We start from the raw sequence: 26,320 nt of genomic DNA, 5'->3' as shown, positions 1-26,320 counted from the left end.
GAGCTTTGCCCATAAGGCAAAACTTTGCACCTTAAACGTCTTAATTGTATAAGTCAAGGGTAGCCAACGTTGCGCCCACCAGATGAGGGAGAAGTACAGCACTCATTAGCTTCAGTCAACGTGGACAATGGTCAGGGAAGATCTGGAAGGTCTTAGCTACCTCAGAATAGGAAGTGTGGATCTCATCTTTTAAACCAGAATTTAAACTGGAATTCAGGAGGAGGAGAAGCCAAGTAAATTTAGAGTGAATCCAGACTGCCTGCCAGGTGTCAACTCCCATTTGCCCCAGCCAGCATGATCAATAAACAGGGATGATAGGAAATGTAGTCCAACAACATCTGGAGGGCCACAGGTTGGGGATTAGTAAAGCTGGATTCAAATTTCCATTGGGGAAATTTGAGCTTGTCACATTGCTAAGATTAATCTACCTCACAGGATTGTTGTGAATATGAAATGTGCGGTCAGGAGACCCATGTGACCACCTTGACCACCTTGGGGAAAGGGTGGAATAAATTTGCACCTAGTGCATACATTATCTATATGATGTTTGATACAGGGGTTATTTTTTATAATTTCCATTCAAACTTTTGATAACAATTTAACAGCGCATAGCACTTATAGATTCTCAGTCTTTATAATACAGAAACAAACAAGAAGTCTTTCTGACCAAGCTATTATAATATCATAACTACTTAACTATCCACAAAAAAAGAGAAAGAAAGAAAGAAAGGAAGGAAGGAAGGAAGGAGAGGCAGGGAGAGGGAGGGAGAGAGAGAGAGAGAGAGGGAGGGAGGGAGGGAGGGAGGAAGGAAGGAAGGAAGGAAGGAAGGAAGGAAGGAAGGAAGAGGTGGGTGAGGCTGAGGGGCAGTAACTGCCCAAGATCCCCCACTGAGCTTTATATCCAAGTGTGGATTTGAACCCTGGTTTCCTAGGTCCTAGTCCAACCCTCTAACTACTACTGCCCTGCCCTGGCTCTCCTGCTTAGAAAATCCTGCAAAGGCTGCTTCAGTGCATATTGGGTCAAGCGGGGCTGAGTCTTCAATCTACCACTGGACGCAGGTTGCACACTCCTCTGTGAGCCACAGAGAGAAATAGAGAAACTACTCAGTTTTGAAGGATTTGGATCTTACCAGTGGACCTCATACCCGACTCTTAATTCCCGTATATATATATATTGCACTTTGCCCCAGCCCTTTTTCCTCATTACCCTCATCCCACGCTCTATTAGCAGTTAATAAAGCAGCTCGGCCTCCACATCACAGCAGCTTGTATTGCTTTTCGTTTGTGCTTTTCGTTACGAAGCGTGTTGTTAGTGTGCACAGCTGCTAAAAATGGTTCTTCAGAAGAAGCAACGCAGCGGACGAGAAAGGAGGCAGAAACCCAAGCACGCAACGGTACACAGCCTCATTATAAGAAGCACATGTTTTAATGGCGGTAAGTCTATTAAGTTTTATAATCTGAAATCAGTGACATTTGCAATAATTATTATTAATGGCCCAGGTTCTTGCGTTTCATATTTAAAAGGGACTTTATGGCTTAACTAAGTAAAATAATCAGTGGCAAATGGTGGGTTTCATTAGTCTAAATCACTGGCGAGTATGCCTTTGCTTATCTTTATAAACCCCTTATTGCATTGTAAATATGGCCAAAGGAAGTGTATTTTTAGGGTCATAACTTGCCTTTAGGCCAACAACAGGGATTTCCACAGAAATAAGCAGAAGCGTTTGCATTATTAAAGTGCCCAAGGAGTTGCCCATTGGTACAGTGGTACCTCGGGTTAAGCACTTAATTCATTCTGGAGGTCCGTTCTTAACCTGAAATTGTTCTTAACCTGAGGTACCACTTTAGCTAATGGGGCCTCCGGCTGCCACCACTCTGCCGCCGTGCAATTTCTGTTCTCATCCTGAAGCAAAGTTCTTAACCCAAGGTACTATTTATGGGTTAGCGGAGTCTGTAACCTGAAGCGTATGTAACCTGAGGTACCACTGTAGATCTAAAGGGAAGGTGGGTGACCTGTGGCCCTCCAAATATTGGTAGACTCCAAGGCTGAATTTACATATATATTAAAAAACATACACGCTGTAAACATGCTTTTTTAAAAAAATGTTTTTTAAAATATATGGAATTTACCATTAGCTCACCACCGCCATCTAGTGCCACATTTTTATAATGCACTTAAAACACAGTTAAAACGTTATATTTGCATCTGTAGAGCTGAGTCCCAGCTCCCATCAGCCACAGCCAGCATCACCCATGGGAATCATGGGAGCTGTCGACGAACAATTTCTGAAAGGCCACAAGTTCACCATCCCTTATCCAAGGCCTTTTGAATACAGCATGAAAGTGGGAGAAGGATAAGACATTACCAGATTCCATTCCTGAACTGAAAGACTATCTCGAATTAATTGTGGGATTATAGCATGCACTCTTTGGCACACTTTGTAGGCATCTCCACCTCCTGTCCCCCGCTTTTCAGCATTACCAATGGGAATTTTGTGTTGATAGAGCACTATTCCACAAAGCGACTACTGATCACAGAATAACACCTCTCTAGAGTTGAAAGGGGCTCCAAGGGTCATCTAGTCCAACTCTCTGCAATACAGAAACCAGAGGTAAATAATCCCTGTTAGAGTCCATCCATTCTCTGCTTGAAGACCTCCAGTGAAGGAGAGTCCAGTGATCTTGATGTGCTTGTGCATTTTCCTAGCAAAAATGTATGAGATTTTTCCTTTGGGTGAATTTTCACACAACATTCTCCACCGTATTTTGTTTGCTTATGTGTTGCATTCTCCCCACCCCCCACCCCAATGCTCTGAAATGAGGCATTGTGAAGGATGCAAAATGGTGGCTGGTCTGCCAACACAGTTACTGCTGCTGTTGCTTGCAAACAAACAAAACCTCTTAGGTTGAAAGGAGGTGTGCTTCTAATAATAGAGTAGTAGTTGCTCTATTATTAGAAGCACCCCTCCTTTCAACCTACTCTATTCTGAACTTAAAAATGGAAAGCGTAATGCTGGTGGTCAACAAAAGAGTTTTAAAGATTGTTTCAAGGCAAATCTTTAAAAAAAATATAGTATAAACACCAACAATTGGGAAACACCTGCCTGCGAGCACTCCAATTGGAGAACAGCCTTTACCAAAGGTATCATGGGCTTTGAAGACACTCAAACTCAGGTTGTAAGGGAGAAACGTGCTAAGAGGAAGGCATGCTTGGCAAATCCACATCATGATCAACTCCCACCCAGAAACCTATGTCCCCACTGTGGAAGGACGTGTTGATCCAGAATTGGCCTCTACAGTCACTTACGGACTCATTGTTAAAACCATGTTTATGGAAGACCATCCTACTTGGCTATGAGTGATCACCAAAGAAGAAGAGCTTCTATTAATGGGGGAAATGATGGAAAACTTCTTCCTGTGGAGGTAGTTCACTGAAATAGTCCCTTCAGTTTCTCTGCCTTCAGGTAGGGTAGAGAGTTTCATTCGTGCACAGCTCTAGGTAAATAATGTGGTGTTCTCCAGATGTTGATGGAATACAGCTGGATCTGATGGGACTTTTAGTTCAACCACATCTGGAGGCCACCACTGTCGTTACCTCTGGCTTAAACAATTGAGATGCTTAAGGTGCAAAGTGTTGTTGTATGAACAAACTTTACATTGTGCACATAGAATCATAGTATTCTTGGGCTGGAAGGGGAACCCAACGGTAATTTAGTTCAATCTCCTGCAATGCAGGAATCACAGCTAATTTGCTGATCACATGCACAATCGCAAACACTTGTTGATTTATATGCAAAACGATTGCTTTCGCCCCATTATTATACCTTCTCCTAAAAAGCAGGCTTCAGTCGTCTGTCTAGCAGAACAAGGAGCCAGCCTGCAACATCTGTTATCCAACTGCAAGAGAAAGGAGAACTCCCATTTAAATTCTCTTTCTGATGTAGTATTTCCTTATTCTGTGTGGTATCCACCAGCAGCATATTCATCTTCTTTTTTACTAGCCTCAGACCTTTACTAAGTCACTTGTGGCTCTGTGCATTACTCCATCTTTAAGTGAGTTATAAAGGGCACCAGTAATTCATGGAGATAATGTATCCTCTGTCAGGCCGCTGTAGCTCATGTTTTTCCCAGGGTATTCTGCTGTATCTGATGTAATTTGGAAATTGATCTCTTCTATTGTGGCTAGAAGTTGTTTTTTTAAAAAAAAATGATAGAAAAAGTTTGGGCAACACCTTTAAAAGTTGGCCTGTATTGATTTTTTAATGATCTGATTCTTTGACCTGATGCTCCAGCATAATGAGAGATTTTTGGGATGTGCATGATAGCCGTGGTATCAGTTTAATGTCACATGACTCACCTCTATTGCACGCTTGGGCTTCCCTAGGGTGTCCAGTTAGTGTCATTGTGAGAGCAGAATCCTGATGTAGGATTCCTATAATCCATGTTCCTATAACCCAACATGGTTTTTCTTATATTCTTATGCAACCAGTAAGAAAGAGATCCTATCATATCCTAGTCCCTGAACCAAGCCACTGAGCAGTGAAACAGAGGACGCTGCCTTATACTGAGTCAGCTCAGTATAGCTCAGTATTGTCTACACTGACTGGCAGCAGTTCTTCAGGGTTTCAGATAGGATTCTTTCTTGGCCCTATATGGAGATGTCAGGGATTGAACCTGGGACCCGCTACATGCAGCGATAGTGTACTACCTATCAGTGGTGTGGTGTAGATTGCCAGCACCCAGGGCCATGCGGAGGGAGTGGAGGGAAGGAAACGGATGGAGCACATATGTGCATTCAACAGCCTAATGGCATCTGTATCACCCAGGGGATCGCAGCTGCAGAGATAAGAAAAGAAGAGTCATTCCGTTGACTGGAGATGTCACTTCCTGGTTTGCATGGAGGATCCATTTTCAACGGAGTCCAGTGACAGAAGTGGGCTGCTGTATTGATGCATCACCAGGTGTTGAAATATTTGTGCCTGGGGCAACTGCCCCTGTGCGCCCTCCCCTCCATGCTACGCCACTTCTACCTATAAGTTATGGCTTTTTCTCGAGAGACTATTGGAGACAACTCCAGGTGCTGATTGATTTGTGGCATCAGGACTCCTGGGACATGCTGGTAAGCATGAACAAGACCAAGAAAAGTCTCCTCCTAAGGAAAAAGTTATGAGTGCTTGGGATGGCAGCTGAGCCAAGCCTGTGGGCATAGGGCAGGGATAGCCAATGTGTTGAGGACCACAACCCGCATAATGTCTGACCATTGGCCATCCTGGTTGGGGCTGATGGGAGTTTGAGCCCAACAGTACTTGGATGGCATCACATTGGCTACCCCAGCCCTGAACTTCTGCCCTGTCTCAAGGCAGTTTGGAACAAGCATCTCCTCCCCATCAACTTGACGATTTCCAGGTGTCTGTCCTATTGGGCAGAGCTGAGTTGGCCAAAGGAGATTTCATGGAGTAAAAAGCCTTGCCAGCAATACAGGCCTGAAAGTATCCTCTATGATAAATGAGGAGGCTGTTAATCAATGCTAGCTATTACTGTGCTGCTCTTCTCCCGTATAACTGACAGTCATTAAAAAAAAGAAGCAACTTCTTTCTCCCAAGGGAAGTATAAATTATAGTGCACATCAGACTTAAGTGAAATGGGACAAACCTGTGAGAGGCAAGGGGCAGGGAGTCTGCGGCTGGAGTTAATGTGGAGAGCCACAATGGGAATAGCTTTTGGAAGGAGCGCACAGAAATTGGTACTCCTGCAATCACATCGTTTGGAAAAGTGTGTGTGCGGGTTCATTCTGAGGTCCATTCACTTAAAGCTTTTTAGCGTGGTCTCAGTCTCGGACACAAGCAGCAATGTGGAGCTCATTATCCACATGTTCGCCACAGCAAAAGTGTTCTCTAGACAAGGATCATCTCAGCTGCTTAACGCGTGCACTCCTGAAGAGGGCTATTATGTGGATACAGTACATGGTGCATATATAAGGGAAGCCATTAACATTTAGTCAGAGAGAGAGAGAGAGAGAGAGAGAGAGAGAGAGAGAAACACTAATGCAGTTCTGCTTTGTATGGCCCAAGAGAGCCTTGCCCAGCCAGCCCAGCCAAGAGGGATGATAGTGCAGCAAAACTTTTCTAACATACAAAGAAACAAAAGGGATGCAGAAGTCAGGGTGACTTTTTCATACACGTGTAGCCAAATGTGCCCCCCCCCCACCTCATTATCTGACTTTCAAAGTTTTCCCCAGGCTGCACCCCAGCAGAGACGTCACCTTGCCAACAAAGGCCCGTATAGTTAAAGCTATGGTTTTCCCAGTAGTGATGTATGGAAGTGAGAGCTGGACCATAAAGAAGGCTGATCGCCAAAGAATTGATGCTTTTGAATTCTGGTGCTGGAGGAGACTCTTGAGAGTCCCATGGACTTCAAGAAGATCAAACCTATCCATTCTTAAGGAGTGCTCACTGGAAGGACAGATTCTGAAGCAGAGGCTCCAATACTTTGGCCACCTCATGAGAAGAAAAGACTCCCTGGAAAAGACCCTGATGCTGGGAAAGATTGAGGGCACAAGGAGAAGGGGACGACAGAGGACGAGATGGTTGGACAGTGTTCTTGTAGCTACCAGCATGAGTTTGGCCAAAGTGTGGGAGGCAGTGGAAGACAGGAGTGCCTGGCGTGCTCTGGTCCATGGGGTCACAAAGAGTCAGACACGACTAAACGACTAAACAACAACAACACCCCTCACTGTTCCTGCTTCACACACAAATATTTTTGCCTGACTTGAATGTGCCCTGCTTGAGCTCTGATAATGACTTTTGCTCATCTCAGTAGAGGGGTGTGTGGGTGTGCATATTGAAACTAGCCTACTGTACAAAGGCAAAACCTGCCATTTTTGCCCCACCCACTTTTTCCTCTGTTCCCACCCACTACCAGCATGTGGCCCTTGGAAGGTTGCTCAGAAGAGAATGTGGCCCTTGGGTTGGAAACCTTGCTGCACTCCTGCTGTATAGACTGGCAGCTGCTACTTCTGCTGATGTTCCTGCACCTTCCTAGCCACATGTTAAAGGCTTCCTCTACGTGGCTTTGATGATGACATAACACTCAAATGATGCTTGCTCAGTTCTTTCAGGAAGCATGCTTCTTGAGTGTATAAGCATACAAGCAAGACAAACCAGGTGAGAAACTGTGGAGGTGACAGTGGCCATGGATCATGGAAAGTTGTCTCCTACAAAGTCAAACCATTTGTTCCTCTGGTTCACTATTGTTGATCCCAGGAATGGAAAACCTATGACCCTCCAGATGTTGTCAGATTGCAACTCCAATTAGCCTCAGCATGGGCCTCTATGTATGTATGTGAGTGATAGATGATCTAGGATTTTACTAAGCAAGTATTTGATTCATTGACACATGAATAACCAGCCTGAAGGATCACCTTCAACGTTTCCATTGTCCAGGTCACTGTGTGTTGGAAATATGAGGAAATTTTCTTCAGCCAGTTCACCTGAGGGCTGTTGACTGACCAGTTCATAGTTTTGGGTTCACATATTTGGCATTGCATGTCTTCAAGGCAGATGCCTTTAAAAAGCATTCATTACTGAATTCCCTCATTCCCTGAGGGCATAAAGAAAGAACCACTTCTTGCAGCCCATTATTCAAATTGCGTAACCTTGGAAATCCCATCAGACGTCAGCCTGAGGGCCACAGTTCTTTCTGGGTAACCTTCCAAGCAGCCCCCAGTGGCACAATGGGTCAGTGTGTCTTGCTGTTAACCACCAGAAGGTTGGTGGTCCGAGCCCATCCAGGGACAGCTGTGGGCGGAATTCCTGCATTGCAGGGAGTTGGACTGCGTAACCCTTGGGATCTCTTACAACTCTACAATTCTGTGACTGCCTTTTTCATGGCTTCATACATTTTGTGAGTGTTGCCAGTGTCAGCAGTGAGTTGGATGCTCTGACACAGCGTTAGTCTAGCACATTGTCTGGCAAGCCACTGGGCATCATTCCTTGTCTTTCTCAGTGCAGGGAGCACACTTGTAGTTCACAAGAGCCTTGCACTTTGCACCAATAACAGGCTCCAATTCTTTAATGCCAGCCTCAAACCAGTCAGGGTTCTGCTGCTCTCTTTTGGCAAAAGAGGACATAGCTGTGTTATAGGTTGCATTTCTCCGATAAAAATATGGACATCTTATTCAATAATTGTTGTTGTTGTTGTTGTTGTTGTTTAAACCCCACCCATATGACTGGGTTGCCCCAGCTGCTCTGGGCGACTTCCAACATATACAAAAACACAATAAATCATTAAATAATTTCTTTGTACAGGGCTGCTTTCAGGGGCTGCCTAGAATGGCACACTTTTCCAGGATCAAATCAGAAACTGGGATAGCATCTGTAAATCTGGGACTGTCCCTGAAAATTTGGAGGGTCTGTTGCTATAGTTCCACAACAAACAATACTATCCTAACCTAATCATGTCTGCTCAGTCAGAAATAAGTCCTGCTGAATTCTTACTCCGAGAACAGGGGAGTTAGGATTGCAGCCAAACTCATAAAGCTGCCCCTTTCTGAGCACATCATCTAGCTGTACAGAAGTTCTAGCCCCTTTTGCAGTTTAATTAACAATGTTTACAGTACAGCCACAGGCCTGTCTCCTGATGTGGAAAACTGAATTGAAGGTTGGTAAAATGAGAAACTCAGAGAACCCAAAATAGACAGATTTGCCAATCCCTACTGTCGTGCTCACAAAGTGGTTCCCAGGGAAACCCCTTATTATCAGATGTGCCCCAAAGCCACCTGTGTATCAAGAGTTTGGTGGCATTATGACATCTAAGATGAAGGGCGGTGTTACCAGAATGGGCTCTGACACAGCCCACCTGTTCCTGGATCTGTGCCAGAAGTCCTTCAGGTACAATGAGAACTAGGGGTTTCTGTCCACTTTGTCAGATACCTATTAACATTGCAAGACCAGCAGGTCCATAAATTGTGCATTGTTAGCCCAACCCACAGATTCTCAAAGGGACAAAAAGGGCAGCTGAATATTAGAGTACTGCAATAATAATAATAATACACCAACAACCATTTATTTTGGTACAACTGATGTCCTTAACAGCATTATTAGTAAACACATTATTGATCCACAATAAAGTATTTTTTTTCCCCACCTGTGCTTGGAAAATGTAAATCTTCAAGTGGTGAAGTTTTTCCTTTTCTTCAAAACTGCAGTCTCTGACTAATACAACTGCCTTTAGAATTCTTCATAGCTAAATTACAATTATTATGCAAAGCCCTACAATAGACAGCTATATGGCTTGTTAAATGACTTTGCCTTTCCCCCCCTCCTTTCCTTTTTTTTGGGCAAAGCATAATCATTTTCCTTTATTAGCTGAAGGATTTCATAATTTAAGGAAGATGAGAACCTATAAGTCACACTTTCAAATAAGGAACATGGATATTGCAAACATTAAATTCTCCCATAAAAATGTTAAGGCATCATTAAACTAGGATCAGATTAATACAATCCAGTCAACTCTGGATAGATATCGCCTGTAATAGGCTGAAACAATACCTAGTGATATAGGATGTATAAGATTTTACTACAACCAATTTATACACCTATAAAACATACAGGTATCACTCAAAGCTATCATTAACCGTGCGTGTCTTGCATTAAATCAAGTGAGTTTGATAAAGAGAAGAAGGGGAGGGGGGCAGTTTGCCCCCTTCTTACGTCTCCAATCTCTATTATCTGTCACCAAGCATCTCATTTCTAATTTGAGACAAATAAGCACTCCATTCTGGTAACAGTTGACCTGAGAACACTTGACTTATCAATCTGTTTAGATGTCTGGCGGATTTATGTGTGCATGCTAAGATCACAACTCTACCTTATTACTTTCCCACGGAGCCACTGAAAACTCAGCATGGTTCCTCTTCTAATAGAGCTAAAGGGTGGAACTAGGCATTATCTCTGCAAATGCGTATTCCTCAAACCATGATTAGACAAGGCAAGGAGCACGCAGGGCTGGGGTGCACTTTGCAGGAAGGATCACTCAATGACAGGGAGGGAGCATCTGAGTCTTCCAACCTCCACCAGTTCTGTCCTGCAAATGCATCTGGTTCCAGAGCCAGGCTAGGGAATGATAATGGTGCTGATGATGATAAAGAAACAGGGGACATTTTCAGGGTTCAGCAAATGGATGTGGGAAGGGTTAAGCTACCAAGGACAGGCCCCCTTTTTTCTCTTGGCATTCAGAATACGGAGCACACAAACACTGCGCACATTCATCAGCCTCCTATTTATTTACTTTTTTTTATTTGTAAGGTGTCAACTATGAAACATTTTCCTTTGCTGAAGTTTCATAGCAATGTGGTGTGGTGGTTAAAGCGATGGTTTAGGGCCAGGGAGAACAGGGTTCAAATCTCCACTCAGCCATGAAGATCATCAAGTGACCTTGGGCCAGTCACTGTCTCTCAGCTGAACCTTCCTCACTGGGTTGTTTAAGCACACCAGCTTGAGCTCCTTGGAGAAAAAGTTAGGATATAAATGCAATGAATGAATGAATGAATGAAAATAATAATAATCATCATCATCATCATCATCATCATCATCTATTTATACCCCACCCATCTGGCTGAGTCTCCCAAGCCACTCCGAGTCTACCCACCCAATCAAGTGTTAAAAACAATACAGCATTAAATATTAAAAAACTTCCCTAAACAGGGCTGCCTTCATATGTCTTTTAAAGATAGGATAGCTGCTTATTTCCTTCACATCTGAAGGGAGGGTGTTCCACAGGGTGGACGCCACTACCGGGAAGTGTAACCTCACTTCTCATAATGAGGGAACCGCCAGAAGGCCCTCAGTGCTGGATCTCAGTGTCCGGGCTGAGTGATGGGGGTGGAGACGCTCCTTCAGGTATACAGGACCGAGGCCATTTACGGCTCTAAAGGTCAGCACCAACACTTTGAATTGTGCTTGCAAACGTACTGGGAGCCAATGCAGATCTCAGAACCAGTGTTATGTGGTCCCGGCAGCCACTTCCAGTCACCAGTCTAGCTGCCGCATTCCGGATTAATTGCAGTTTCCGGGTCACTTTCAAAGGTAGCCCCACATAGAGCGCATTGCAGTAGTCCAAGCAGGAGATAACTAGAGCATGCACCACTCTGGCAAGACAGTCTGTGGGCAGGTAGGGTCTTAGCCTGCGTACCAGGTGGAGCTGGTAGACAGCTGCCCTCGATACAGAATTAACCTGCGCCCCCATGGACAGCTGTGAGTCCAAAATGACTCCCAGGCTGCACACCTGGTCCTTCAGGGGCACAGTTACCCCATTCAGGACCAGGGAATCCCCCACCCCTGTCCACCCCCTGTCCCCCAAAAACAGTATGTCTGTCTTGTCAGGATTCAACCTCAATCTGTTAGCCGCCATCCAGATAGATGACAGATAGATAGATAGATAGATAGATAGACAGACAGACAGATGATAGAGATTACCTGCTTTTCATGCTTTAAAAGTCATGCCCCCCCCCCACTTCAGGCTTAATGATCCTGTGAACAGGAATGTATGAAGGGCAAATCCACCCCATATATAAAACATGTAACTCCCCGCCCCAGATTCTTGGGAACTGTAGTTTTTCCCTTATAGAGCTCCCAGCATTCTTAACAAACTCCAGTTCCTTGGATTCTTGGGTGTGTGGATGTGGGTCATGTGCTTTAAATGTGTGTTGGTTGTGCTTGAAATATACATTATGGGTCTTCCCCCTCCCTGTATACTGACCTTGGTACAAAGAACACAACTGTCTCTACTGAGGGAGACTTTGCAAGTACAGCTGTATGCATGTGAACTTCCAATGACGTGGAAACCTGCTGTTGCCACACTGCGACTCCATAGTGGGGCAGAAAGTATGCCAGCCCTGGGAGCGGCATACTTGTTTTCCACTGGGATCAATGGGAAGTCTCCCCCCCCCCTTAGAAAACCAATGGAAGAGCAAAAAGAGGGGACTCACGTGTCCTTGTTTGCACACAAACACGCTTATTTCTTCTGCTGCTCTTTTTGGATTGCACTGCCCATGTTCCTGTCCTCCACAGCAGGGCTAACTCTTGCATCCTTATTTACATTCCCCAGCCATGGAGTGATGGGCAATGAACGTAGAGAATTGGCGGCTTAGCATTTCAAAGGTACAAGGAATAATAGGGCCAATTTAACCCACTCATCTTGTATCTGGATTTCTTCTTGTGTTTCAATACATTTGAACTTCTACTTACCACCGCCTCTTCTTAAGGTCGCTACAAGTCACGACTGCAAACCTGGAAATAACCGGTGGGTTTGCCGCTGTTTGCGCATGCGCAGCAGTGGTGATCGCCATTCACTCTCCCAGCGACCCATTTTGACCTCTGGACAGACCTCCAGAACAGATTATTGTCACAAATAGAGGTTCCACTGTATATGGATGAACAATGTGCCTGTTGCTGTTTTTTAAAGACACACTAGATCTTTGTGTGTTCTCTAAACCAATTGAAGATAAGCCTTGAATTCCGCAGAATGGCAAATATCCAGCACCTTCAAGCTGTCTACATGGCAATCATACATTGCCAGGGAAAACCTTAGGTAGACTGTAGCGAAAGTATGCATTGCTCTGCTTTCATTGCAGTGCCATGTATTAAAGGAAGCCGTAATCAGCAAACCCGTGTGATCTCTTGGAGTAAGAGAACCTTGAATGGGGCCAGGGAGATCATCACCATTCAAAACATGAAGCCCCATTCTAGGAAAATGATACTAGCTCAGAATGCAGAGCTGGGCTCAGGCCCGGGATCGTGGCACCGACCACGCAGTCAAGGGAGAGAAACATCTGTCAGCAAGCTAAACTGCAGGAGAGGAAAAGGCAGCCTTTGGCCCGAGAGAGCACTGCGGCGCTGAGTGAAGGAGCCAACTGAAACAGGGAAAGGGAAAAGGAATGGAGGCAATGGGCCTGGCCAACTGTGCACGTTAAGGGGGAAGGATAACCTATTTGTGTTGAGATTTTCTGTGGGTGGATACATTCAGTTACAGTTACAGCTAAGCACCGCAAAAGTAATGTTGACGGGAAAACACCTGCTTGCAGAAACGGCTGCAGATTATATATCTGCACGCATAAACACAGGTGACATTTTAGTTCTCTAGTGGCCAACAGGGGCTGAATGATGGTGGTTAGTTATATTGAAATAAATATCCGATAGAAAAGTGCAATGGTAAAGCAACAACAGGAAAAGGCAGGAAATGTCAACAATTCTCTCAAAATTGTGTCTCATTGTTTCATTCTGTTTGCAAGCTGCTTTGAGTTTTTGTGTCGATCCAGTGGCATATACATCTTGTGATATATCACACTGAGACAAAAAGTGGTATGTTGGTGACCCAGCAGAAGGAAAAAGAGGAACAGCATGACATGGAACAACCACTGTTAATATCCCTTGTCTGCACCACCCCCTCACCCAAGCTCAATTATGCAAAGCCTTTCATTTCGAACAATCCAAAGACTAGGAGCAACCAAGGGTCAGTGGGGAAGAGGAGCAGACACCAGCTAGAGACTGTGAAACTAGCCAGTGGGCATTTGAGATTCTGATCACATTCCATATGTGAAGTTCTAGAGGCCATTTTTCCTCCTTTGCCCAAAGGCCTTAAGGTTAAGTACTGCATAGCAACTTAAGGTTAAGTACTGCATAGCACCAAGCATCACTAAGTATGATGGTGGCCACTCAGTCTCTGCCTTAAGTTGTGAATGGGACTTCCCCCGTCACTGTTCTGATCTAGTCAGCAGTAGAAGGAGATGTTCTGAAGGACATTTGTGCTATGCAAACTGCAGACTGTGCAGCCCAGGACTGGTCAGTGAGCAAAGACCCCACAAAAGCTGTTGCAGCACCATTTCACACTACAACATTTTGTTGCAGATCCCATTAGTATTATTGCATGAAGCAGGTTGTTTGCCTTTTCTCAGTGAGTTTTTAACTTGAATTTTATTGAATTTCTGCCCCAAAGCAAAAACAAATAGTTAAACAATGAAAAATAAGCCATAATAAATCAAATCAACACATTCTGTCCATACATTTTTGGGGAGGAGTGAGGGGGAAGCAGGTCATGGTGCAGACCAAACCGTTGCCCAGACATTCAAGCAAATAAATCTGAGAAGGAGAGTATGTACAGTGGTACCTCGGGTTAAGTACTTAATTAGTTCTGGAGGTCTGTTCTTAACCGGAAACTGTTCTTAACCTGATGGGGCCTCCTGCTGCCGCTGCATCGCCGGAGCACGATTTCTGTTCTCATCCTGAAGCAAAGTTCTTAACCCGAGGTACTATTTCTGGGTTAGCGGAGCCTGTAACCTGAAGTGTATGTAACCCGAGGTACCACTGTATCTGAAAACTTCCATTTCTCTTGTGTTTGTGGAAGGCCACCATCCTTAGTTGCCAGATGAATCATATCTTCTGTCTATGGTACAACTGGTAGGGGCAGACCTCTTGTCCCAGTATTGAAGTGTTAGATGCTTAGCTACCCTGAGTGCCCCCTGCCAGTTCGATTGTCTCTCTGTCAAGTTCCAAAGGACCAGAACATACTTCATTAACATCTGTAAATCTCAAGGAGGTGACCAAAACCATATTTATATGGCTGATGACTTCTAAGCAAAAGACTTTGACTTTAGGACGATATCTTCATCATCATCATCAAACCTTTTATTGGCATCACATACAAAAATCCATTGTGAATCAATACAGAATTACCACCTCCCCAATGTCACAGAACATTTGTCAAATGAAAAGAGGCAAAACAGTCTAACGTTACATCTCTAGGTCTCCAGGGAGTTCAGACATCTGCAATGTGTTTCTGCGACAAAAAACCAAATAAAGATATTTAGCCACTAACTTGGTGAGCTCCTGATCATTCCCCAGTAATAGAAAATGTATGACCTCCAACTCTGGTTTCCATTTGGGGATGCAGAGTTGATCTAGAAACTGCTGGCGGAGATCAGCATATAGTTTACATTTAAGAACCATATGAGTAAGAGTTTCCAGCAGGTGGTCTTCACATGGGAAAATTCTTTCTCCTTTTTGCAGTGCTTACAGCTCCCCTGAGATGACCAAGGGGAGTTTGTGAGTGTCCATCCCTTCATTCCACAATCATATGACCAGTGGTCTGCACTTTGCAGTCTTCTGGTATTTCCATACTTCAGTTAAAGCTCCCCTTTTATGTTGGTTGGGTCTTCTTCCTCACTTTCTTTAAAGCTTAATTTTATTTTTGACTTTGCTCACAAGGCTCCTCAGCATGAACCCCGGGCACTCTTATTTTGCTGAGACACCAAAATGTGCATTTACGCATAGAAATTAGCATATGCAAATTTTGGAACAAATTTGTGCCCTGGGCCTGTGCTTGCAATACTCCTGAAAGGCACTAGCATATTTTATTGTAAGAAAACCAATTATTGTTAGTAATATGGACTACTTGGAAGCTTTAAGTAGAAGTAAACCATACATAGTTTTAGGCAGACTTAGACTGCAGTCCTATACATGACAGCTTCACTGGACAAGGCAGGACTTACTTCTGAGTAGACATGCATAGGATTGTATTGCTAGATAGGTCTATAAAAACAAAAACATGAATGGAGAAGAGATGTGGGAAGCTGTTAGGTCAACTCCATAGAACAAGTAAATGTCAGGACGAAAGCAGATCCTAAGGATTTATAGTTATTGCAATCTGGGCTGCACTATAAATTTAAAGCTTCCACCCAAAAAAGAATGCTCCGAATTGTGGTTTGTTGTGGGTGCTGAGAATTGCTAGGAGACCACTATTCCCCTCGCAGGGCTTCAGTTCCCAGAGTTTATTGAAAAGAGAGATTGGCTGTTAAGCTACTCTGAAAATTGTAGCTCTGTGAGGAGGAATAGGGGTCTCCTAACAACTCTCAGCACCCTTAGTAAACCACAGTTCCCATGATTCTCTGGGGGAAACTATGGCTATTTAAAGTGGTATGATATAGTTTTTTATATATAGTGCAGATGGGGGCTTAGTCTCCACACAATGTATCCTTCTCAGCCTTGTTGACACATTGATCCTGGTCCTAGGACTCAGCTAGATTGGTAAAGAAAAAGCATTTTGTAGGCGTTTTACATGCAACATAACACTGTGACACCAGATGGCGCTGTGGAGTTCCATTTTTGCCATCTCGATTTCTCATTATAACGGTTACAACACATTTTTCTGAAGCGTTTCTTTGATGTGTCTAGATCCAGCCCAAGTCCAGCTCAATGTCGTTTTCTGCTGTTAGCTTAGGTCCCGTTGCTTTCAATTGGACTCAGTGTTGACTGACATCAGCTGGGTCAAGAAAGCCTTGTTGCCTACCCATTGGCGGTAGCAGCAAAAAATGTGCATGTCTGGATCTGCCATCACTGGATTTCAATCACTGCAGGCAGAACTTTTGTGTTATGTGTCAACTCAAATACAACTCTTTTCAGCGGAGACAGGTCACAGGTCCCTATGAGAGTCAACCATCCATCAGATTTCAAGCAATGTGTGAATGATTCAATATTGCTCTATGGCTTCCTTTCAAATGAAGCTCTTTAGAAATGAAATTCACTGGAGTAAAATCTCCATGTTGACTAGGTCTTCGTTTGTGTGCATCTTCTTCCTGCCCTGATCACGGCTGGAGGACCTTCCCTTAAACAGACTTCCTTCTCTTCCCAAACATGTTGTTGATCAGTTTGGCCATAGATTTTGACCCACTAGGCCGCCTTTTCTCCTTCCCCTTAGCGTTTGAGGTGACGTTCTTCAGGACTTTGGTGAACATGGCTGCCACTTCCTGGCAATGTTCCGCCGCAGACAGTTCGCAGAATTGGCATTTGTAGTCCAGGGCCAACTTTTGCCCTTCCTCCCAGCCAACTTCACGCATATGGCACAGATCCTGCTTGTTCCCAACTAAAATGACAGTGGAGTCTGCAGCCCTGAGGGAAAGTTGAGGAGAGGAAAAACTCATGAAACACAATTTGTTGATCATTTTATTCTGATGTTGCTTATTATTGTTTATTTATTATTGCAGTTATATTCCCTCTATTCTCCAAGGAGCTAAAGGTGGCATTAGGTTGAGACTTTGACTGGCCCAAGTTCACCCAGTGAGTTTCGTGACTGAGCAGGGATTTGAACCCTGGAATCCCAGGTCCTAGTACAACACTAACCACTAAACCACAACGGCTTTCTATGTTACATAGGGTAGCCCTGTGTCCTGTTTTACAGATCCTCTATCATGTGTCATTATTAATTATTATTATTACAGTGGTACCTCTGTTATGAACTTAATTCATTCCGGAGGTCCGTTCTTAACCTGAAACCGTTCTTAACCTGAGGTTAACTTCAGCTAATGGGGCCTCCCGCTGCCGCCGGCGCGCGATTTCTGTTCTCATCCTGAGGTAAAGTTCTTAACCCGAGGTACTACTTCCGGGTTAGCGGAGTCTGTAAACCAAAGTGTTTGTAACCCAAGGTACCACTGTATTAATTTCTAAATGTGTTTATAAGCTAGCAGATGCAACTTTGTATGTCCTTCCTTTGATGATGCGTTTCCTCCATTTTTGGAATGTGTAAGTAGTCATTATGCTGCATAGAAATACTGCCTTTAGCTTATTCACATGGATCAGACAATTTGGTGGTGTTTTTACCAATACAATTTTAAGCCCCACTGATAATGGGTTTGCAAGGCAGTACCTAAATCTTAAGAAACAAATGAAGAACATGGTTCAGTTCATGTTTTGCATGCTGAATGTAAGAGATTAGGGCCTTACCTGCACTGCAAACCTTTATCAGATATATCCTGCTTGAACTGACATAGCTTCACTTAAAAGAATCTTAGGAACTGCGGTTTGGCGAAATGCTTTAGATTTCTCCATTGTGATCCTTCTCCCACCCTCATGTAACTCCATTTCCCAGGGCTTCTTGGGAAAAAGGAATGACTCTTAGGCCAGCAAAACCCTGGATGCATTTAGACACAGGGGTTATTGCATTAGTTCCCCTGGTTATACTGCTAGGACTACTGTCCTGGTGTCCAACCATCATTTTACAGTGTGTCACCTGTTGCATTATGGAACTGGCTTAATATACCCTCATGTCATGCTAAATTTCATTCAGTGGGCATGGTGTGACACAACAGCAGACATCATGGGACATGTCTCCACTCTTCAAATGCCTGCATGCTTCTGTTCCCACTGTGAAAACTACGGGAAAGTCCTATATGCCAGAACGGCACCACAAATTTCATTGCTTGGGTGGGAGTGGTGTGATCCACGAAGACAACAGGAAGATTACAGTGTAACAGTAATCCAGGTTAACAGTGTCACAAACAAATATTTTTTGGAAGTCGTTAACCTGAGAATTGGAGAAGGAACGGGCAATCCACTCCAGTATTTTGCCAAGAAAACTCCATGGACATAAAAAAGGAGCATGCTCTGGTTCATAGGGTCACGGAGAGTCGAACACGACTAAGACAACTAAATAAACAACAACAACCTGAGAATGAGCACGGGATTTCTACTAGATTTGCAGAAGCGGCTCTTATGTCATGTGACAGATTACATAAAGTGTGAAAAGGATGAGGATAATCATAGATTTGGAGTTTGAAGGGACCACAAGGATCATAGAGTCCAACGTCCTGCAGTTCAGGAATATTCTGCCCAATGTGGGCTCAAACCCGTGACCCTAAGAATAAAGGGCTGTCTGAATGCAGTCCCTGTAATACAGATATGTTCAACAGGATGGGAACTATAAGAAATAACCAGACTCTCTCATGGGTATCACAATCCTTTCAACATTCCTAGTTCCAGCCATTGATGGGCTTACCTTTTACAGCCCGACATGTGGCACTCTCGTATCCGGTACAGCAAGGCTTTCGCAAAGGCAAAGGAGGCTCTGTCACTGATTGCGTACACGACCACAAACCCATCTGCCCAATGGAGCTCATCGGTGAGGGACAACTTCCCCCGTCGAGGCTGGAAGGTAACAGACCCATCGCATGAGAGGATGCGTCAGCATAGCATACCATAGAGCACCTTAATGACTGCAAGCACTGAATTTTAGATACTTTGCCCTGGAAACTCTCACCTTTAACCTATGAAAGCTGCTTCTAGTGAAGTATGAGAAGCTGAGGTAAGCAGAACAAAGGGGGATACTGGGAGTGGCCGCTGAGACCACATAACACTGGTCCTGAAAGACCAACATTGGCTCCAAGTATGTTTCTGAGCCCAATTCAAAGTGTTGGTGCTGGCCTTTAAAGCCCTAGATGGCCTTGGCCCAGTGTCTCTACCCCCATCGTTCAGATGGACACCGAGGTCCAGCTCCAAGGGCCTTCTGGTGGTTCCCTCACTATGAGAAGTGAGGTTACAGGGAACCAGGCAGAGGACCTTCTCAGTAGTGGCGTCCGCCCTGTGGAACACTCTCCCATCAGATGTCAAGGAAATAAACAACTATCTGACTTTTAAGACATCTGAAGGCAACCCTGTTTAGGGAAAATAAAAAAAATCCTTCCAGTAGCACCTTTAAGACCAACTAAGTTAGTTCTTGGTATGAGCTTTCGTGTGCAAGCACACTTCTTCAGATACACAGATACACAAGTATCTGAAGAAGTGTGCTTGCACACGAAAGCTCATACCAAGAACTAACTTAGTTGGTCTTAAAGGTGCTACTGGAAGGATTTTTTTTATTTTGACTATGGCAGACCAACACGGCTACCTATCTGTAACTGTTTAGGGAAGTTTTTAATGTCTTATCATGTTTTTAATATTCTCTTGAGAGCCGCCCAGAGTGGCTGGGGAAACCCAGCCAGATGGGCGGGGTATAAATAATAAATTCTTATTATTATTATTATTAGCATGTAAACACATATAAAATCACAATAACTGCTTTGTTGGTCCAGACCAACTATCCATGTAAGTTCACATGAACTTTTGGTGCACACACCTATATGGTGTTGATATACAGCCCAAGATTCTGTCTATAACAGGGGCAAACCAGCCCCCCTGGGCTCTCCCCTGTTATTTGGTGATCAGAAATATCACAACTAACTGGAACCTAAGTGGAACAGCCATTGACAGCGCCATCCTCCAAGAATCAACTTAATTCCTTTTTATAAACAGCACGTGAACTTATTGCCATTGCAACATCACGTGGCAGTGAATTGCATAAGCAGATTATGGGCTATGGGATGCGAATGTGGATGCATACATTAAATAATTATTTGATCCCAGCCATTGGTTTCCACCAACACCAACCCAACCCTCTCAATTATTTGCATCCCAGAAAGGAGCACGCAACCACAAACCATGTTTGGACCACTTTTTGGATCAAAATGGATTGACATCGAAGACATGAATCTTAATTAGGGGTTCAGTTTAGACCCATGGATCTCGCAGCCCCCTCTCCTGCACTTTATTTCCCAACATGACTTAAAAGACCTTCAGAGTGATGTGACATGATGCAACATCAGAGCGTGCTGTCGGCAGTGTTCTTTAACTTACTTGTGAACAAGGATCATATATTTCCAGGTTGATCGGCTTTCCTTCCAGACAAACGTGCTTTGTATAGATGCACTCTGTGAGACAAGAGAAGGAGGACACACATGATCATGAGTGTAAAAAAAAGGAAAAATAGAGTTGCCACTGCTCATGTAAAAACCCCAGGATTCACATCCTCACTCAGTCACTCATGGAGCGAACTTAGGCCAGTCACATTCTCTCAGCCTAACCTACCTCACAGAGTTGATGTGAGGATAAGATGGTGGGGAAGACATCCATTTATGCCACATTGAGTTCCTCAGAAAAAAGTTTGGATATACAGTCATACTTCAGGTTGCAGGTTTTTTCGGGTTACGGACTGCCGAAACCCAGAAGTACCGGAATGAGTTACTTCTGGGTTTCAGTGGTTGTGCATGCGCAGAAGTGCTAAATCGTGCTTTGTGCATGCGCAGAAGCGCCAAATCACAACCTGCGCATGCACAGATGTGCAGGTGTGGGTTGCGAACGCTGCGGGTTGCGAATGTGCATCCCACAAGGATCACATTTGCAACCCGGGCGTCCACTGTAAATGCCATTCATTCATTCATAAATAAATAAATAAATAAATAAAGTGGTATGAGTCAGCCTGGATAGCTCAGTTGGTTAAAGCGTGGTGCTGATAATGTCAAGGTTGAAGGTTTGATTCCCTACTCCTGTGTTGCAGGTGGTTGGACTTGATCCTCAGGGTCTCTTCTGACTCTACAATTCTGTGATTCTGCTTTCAATGCATAGTGCAGATGGGACCTAAGAGGCAAAGTAGATTCAGATTTTCCAAGTTAGTGGAGGCTTACCAGAGTCAGAAGCATATTCTCCAATGAAGCGCCTGGTCAGAAAGCGTACTGTAAGGGCTGCAATGAGAGGAACAAAATGTGACATGAGAAATGATCTTCAGCCTGTTGGACAAACCCAAGACATTTTGCTGCCGGAGGCAGGACAACAATGTGCACAGTACCCACAAAGTTGGCACTGAGCCAGAAATTCCACAAGCATCTATTTCTGGAAATATAATTACAATAATAAATTATTTGCTTCTCATTTGTGACATACGTAGTTACCAGCAACAGACACTTCATTCTGGCCCAAAGTAGGGCCAGCCATGATGACACAAAAGTGTGGGCTGGCACTGATGACAACTAGGTTACGTGGACTTGTGTGCATCTGCAGGACAGACACTGCAATAAATCCCCATCTCCCTAAACCTCACGGATGGAGAAAGTTGGCTGCAACTAACAATTGCCTTTGTTTTCAATGGGACTTAGTTTTGCTGGAGCCTGGCCACAGAATGTACTGACAATTTCCTGGAAAAGGAGACAAAAGCAAGATGCTCCAGGCAATTAATTGGTCCCCAATGCTGAAGAGACCAACAATGGATCCCTGGTGAGAAAGGACTTGGTGCAAAAGAGGAAAGAATGGAGAGGCACTTTTTAGCACTCATTTATGAATGTCATTTAAGTCTGTCTTTTCTCCCTTGGTGGAATTCAAGATGGTTAAACATGGGGAGCCCACTGAATCTCTCATCCAAACACTCTTCAGACTGTAGTCTGCTTTACTTCCACAGGAGTGTTGCATCACTTGCCTTCAGACAATGTCCTGGGCACCTGCATACTCCCCTGGAACTTGAATTTCAAGTTTCAGTGTCAAACTGAAACAGTAAAAGTGGGCAGTGTGGTGGAATGATCTACTCCTCAAGCTAGAAGCACATTCAGCTCTGCCACCGATCATCTGGGACAATGCAGGACTCGGGTCTGCACAAAATAATTTGGGACAATAGCAGGACTCACAGAATTGCAGAGTTGGAAGGGATACACTAGGGTCATCTAGCGTAACCTCCTGCAATGCAGGAATGACAGTTACAGACCCTGGCAGGTGGTCATCCAACTTCTGTTGAAAAGTCTCCAATAAAGGAGAGTTCACCACCATCCAAGGTAGTCTATCCCACTGTCAAGTCAGAAAGTTCTTCCTAATGTTTAGTCAGAATCTCCTTTCTTGTAACTTGAATCCATTGGTTCGGGTCCTAGTATCTGGAGCAACAGCAAGCAAGCTTGCTCCATCTTCCATGTGACACATCCCTTCAGATAGCTGAAAATGGCTATCCTATCATCTCATCATGTCTGCACAAAACAAGCTGGCAACATCAGTAACGGGGTTTCTCATGCCAAATTAGGATGATGTTGTTGATGATGATGATAATTCTCCCACACATTTAATTAATGGCTCTACACTGGAGAGGTGCCACTGGGTGAATCCCAAAGGCATCCTTAAGGAACCCCTGGAGCAATATTTGGGCTATTGCGAGTGAATAGCTTACAGATCTTAGTGCAAATCTGGATTTATAGACTCTAGAGTTAGTTTTGGAGAACATTGCCAATGACATAGTTTTGGAAATTATTGGTCGGGAGAGGTGAGATATCAAAATGTCACATTTGGAAAGTTGATTCACTGAAATGTCTGTGCATGTTAACTCTGAAGATAAGTCTGTTTTAGATCAAATGGGCTCAAGAAAATATTGCTAAACTGACAGCATTAGAGATTTTGTGCTTCTAAAAAAAAAGAAGAAAGAAAATGTACCATTCAAAAAGTTGAACTTCCAATTTCAATTTTGCAGTTTCAGATTCAGCTATTGGAATTTTCAGCTGTTTCAAACGCTGCTTTGCAAAATTTCAAATTGAAGACATCCCAGAATTCTGGACACACACACACACACACCCTCACATGAGCTAAGTGGCTAACTTTTATTCAACCAGTTCTCCTCCTGTTCCTGAAGAATGACATTTAGAACTTAAGCAGCCAACACTTTTCTAGGTACTGAAGATACGCACTGGCAGAGGTTTCACTGCTCTATACAAAAGTCCTGTTAAAGGCATAGCAGCAAGGTCTTGGTGGGGAAATGGCAACCATAAGTAGGTATTTTGAAAGAAGGGTATTTTTAATTTTTAAAAACATATAACATAAATAAATACAGATACTTTCTAGATACATATGCCAAAATGCTGTTAACAGGACAGAAGCAGGGCCTGTGAAATGTTGGCAATTTGGATGAGGTATATGGGAAAAAATTATTTTCTTGCGCGAAATAAATAAAGACACCTCTTGGACACATATCACTTGATCGTATATCAAAAGAATGGGAAACAAAAAATCTCTCTCTCTCTCTCTCTCTCTCTCTTTCACACACACACACACACACACACACATCTTATCCTATAAACTTCGTGTAAACTTCAGATTATATCACAAACATACCAAGCAATCCCTCACCACAGCCAAAAAAGCGTTGGGGGGGGGGGAGAGACATGGAGAACTCCAGTAGTTTTTTTAAGTTATCCCAAAGTGCCTGTAAACCGATATACAACAGCAATTTAGGTAGCTAGAAAAGGGAGGTCAAACAGAGGGGATCCTTACCAGATTTGCCTGTTCCTTCGCTGCCCAAAACTGCTACTTTCATTTCATTCATTCTTGAAAAAGCAACCCCGGCTGATTTTATTCAGGCACTTAAAGCGATCCGAACCACAAACTTCCCCGCAGGGCAGATGCGCTCGCGGGTGGCACAACTTCAGTCTGTTCCTATTGCCTCTGCGCCCTGGCCCCCCGTCTTTACGCACTTCGCCTACTTCCCTAGAGAACAATTTGGAGCTGTTTGACCGCTGCCTGCAACTTCTTCTATTTAGCCTCCCGGGCTGAGGACGTCAAGGGAGGGCGAACTGGGAGCATAATAAGGCATTGCAGTTCAAGAACCCGCCCACCCTTAGATGCCTGCGTTTTTCGTTTGTGTGTGTGTGTCTGTTTGGCAAGGAAAGGAACTGAGACATCTCTCCCATCTCCGTCCAAGCCTGTGATCACTCTCTCCTCTTTGCAACGGTATGAAACAGGCACAAAGCAAACAAGAACCTGCTCTGGTCAACTTCCTCCCTGCCTGTTAAGAGGCGAGATGGATATTTCCTCAAATGACATAGGGAGAAGAAAGTGAAATTGAGTTCATCCTGTGAAATTGACCTCCTTAGTTTTTGAACGTCCCCCGAACTGGTGATTTTATTGTTTTAACTGGGCTTTTGTTTTAAACTATTTTAAGTCTATTTGTTTTATTTTATAAAATTTATAGTGTGCTTGACTGTAAAAATAAAAATAAAAACCCTCAAAGTGGTTTATAAATAAGGACAAAAGTGTAAAATCATTGCTAAAAAGAATTAATAACAATAATTTAAAACAGACAACAAATAAAAATTCACAAGCTAAAATCAGATGAAAGCACATATCAACATTCTACATAACTGGGTAGGCTTGTTTGAACAAAAATGTTTTTATCGGGCGCTGAAAAAAGTACAGTGAAGCTGCCTGCCTGATATCATGGTTGCTTTATTGTATATTTTTGTAAAGGATGTTTTAATGTTATTGCGTATTTTAATTATGTATTGATTTTATAGCTGTAAATTACTTAGAAGGCATTTTGGCATATAAATGGCATAATAATTAATCATATTATTAATTAATAATAATAATTAATCAATTATAATTATAATAACTTGCCCATCATGTTATTTCCAGAGTTTCCCCTGCAAAAGCAACACTGGAGTTAGGAGAAGGAAGGGCAAATTCACAGAAGATGGTGTCTCCCAGTGGCTATTGATGGTTATATAGAACCTTTAGAGGCAGTATATCATTGAATTCCAGTTTGGGGATGGGTTTGGGAACAGCACAGTGTGGCTATTGCATTCATGCTCTCCTCGTAAACTTCCCAGGGGCAGCTGGTTGGCCTCTGTGAGAAACAGAGTGTTAGATTAGCAGCAGAACAAGCCACCATCTTCAATGGGGCTTACTTCCTAGTAACAATGCAGTCCAATAAAAGTCTTCTGAGAAGTCCCACTGAGTACAATAGAACACAAGGGTATTAGTTCAAGCTAGGAAACAGGGAGTAGTGATTTACTAGTCTGGTATGCAAGTTGGCCTTTTTCCCATTACAAAAATAGAAAGATCTGTTTTACTCCTATTTCTGTAAGTTTTATTGCGTTGCACTGGGGTGAGGAAAATCATCTATAGGGCACGTTCAAATGTCTCTGGGGCCAGGCAAAATAGGTGCAAAAATGAGTGCAGAAGTGGAAATACATGCCACAGTAGCTCAGTAGTAGAGCACATTGTTTGCCTTAAGAAATTGCCAAATTCAATCCCTGACACCTCCAAGTAGGGCAGGGAGAACCTTCCTTCCTAAACCCCTGAGGAGCCACTGATTGTAGACAATACCCAGGTAGATAGACTAATGGTCTGACTAGGTATATGGCAGATGCTGTTGTTCCTATGGATACTAGTTGCTGAGGAACAAGAATGGAAGAAGGCCCTGCATTCAGCAGAGGCTGGTCTGTCAGACCAAATGGTGATGCTGCCCCACCAACCTCAGACAACCCTCACCTGTGTGCCTTCTTCCTTACAGCCAGCCCAGGCAATGGCACTGCCAATCAACGTCCTCCTCCTTCATCCCAGTGTTGCCATTGTATCACTCAGGAGGGAGGAGGGTGTGTCGGGTGGACTAGAATTATATGGCTGACCTCTGCCCTACACATCTCATTAAGACACCAGCCTCCACTGCATCCATCCAAACCCTGCTTCTGGGCTTCCCAGAGAAATCTGGTGGACAAAGGATGCTGGATGAAGTGGACATATGGACTGATCCAGCAGCCTGTTTCTTCTGACTTTACGATGTCTTGTGTTTACTGGTATACTAGCCTGAAATGTAGCAAACCAGTGGCACTGGGATACACAGTCCTATGTGTCTTGGGGCCTTAGGGTGAGTTCCTCAG

General features: G+C 43.8%; 1 protein-coding gene across 1 annotated transcript; it reads right to left on the bottom strand.

Annotated features, from left to right (window-relative positions):
- Positions 1-15,059: 15,059 nt before the first annotated feature.
- Positions 15,060-24,323, bottom strand: RERGL (RERG like). Its single transcript, XM_080971122.1, has 5 exons — positions 23,934-24,323; positions 21,323-21,379; positions 20,496-20,569; positions 18,823-18,971; positions 15,060-16,940 (listed from the first exon to the last, which is right to left on the bottom strand). Exons 1-5 carry the CDS (start codon positions 23,983-23,985, stop codon positions 16,658-16,660), a joined length of 615 nt encoding a protein of 204 aa, XP_080827248.1. The 5' UTR covers positions 23,986-24,323; the 3' UTR covers positions 15,060-16,657.
- Positions 24,324-26,320: the final 1,997 nt, after the last annotated feature.

The sequence above is a fragment of the Podarcis pityusensis genome, assembly GCF_964106645.2.
Source record: "Podarcis pityusensis genome assembly, chromosome: 10".
In the NCBI taxonomy this organism is placed as follows: domain Eukaryota; kingdom Metazoa; phylum Chordata; class Lepidosauria; order Squamata; family Lacertidae; genus Podarcis; species Podarcis pityusensis.
Note: the sequence above shows the minus strand (reverse complement) of the source record. Positions and strands in the feature narration are given on the sequence as shown.

What these genes read in the sequence shown, in the direction of transcription:
- RERGL (XM_080971122.1), bottom strand. Translation starts at nt 23,985, where the DNA reads ATGAATGAAATGAAAGTAGCAGTTTTGGGCAGCGAAGGAACAGGCAAA. An exon ending in AGAATATGCTTCTGACTCTG is followed by an intron (nt 20,570 to 21,322) that starts GTAAGCCTCCAC and finishes CTTGTCTCACAG; the next exon opens with AGTGCATCTATACAAAGCAC. An exon ending in CACATGTCGGGCTGTAAAAG is followed by an intron (nt 16,941 to 18,822) that starts GTAAGCCCATCA and finishes ACTTTCCCTCAG; the next exon opens with GGCTGCAGACTCCACTGTCA.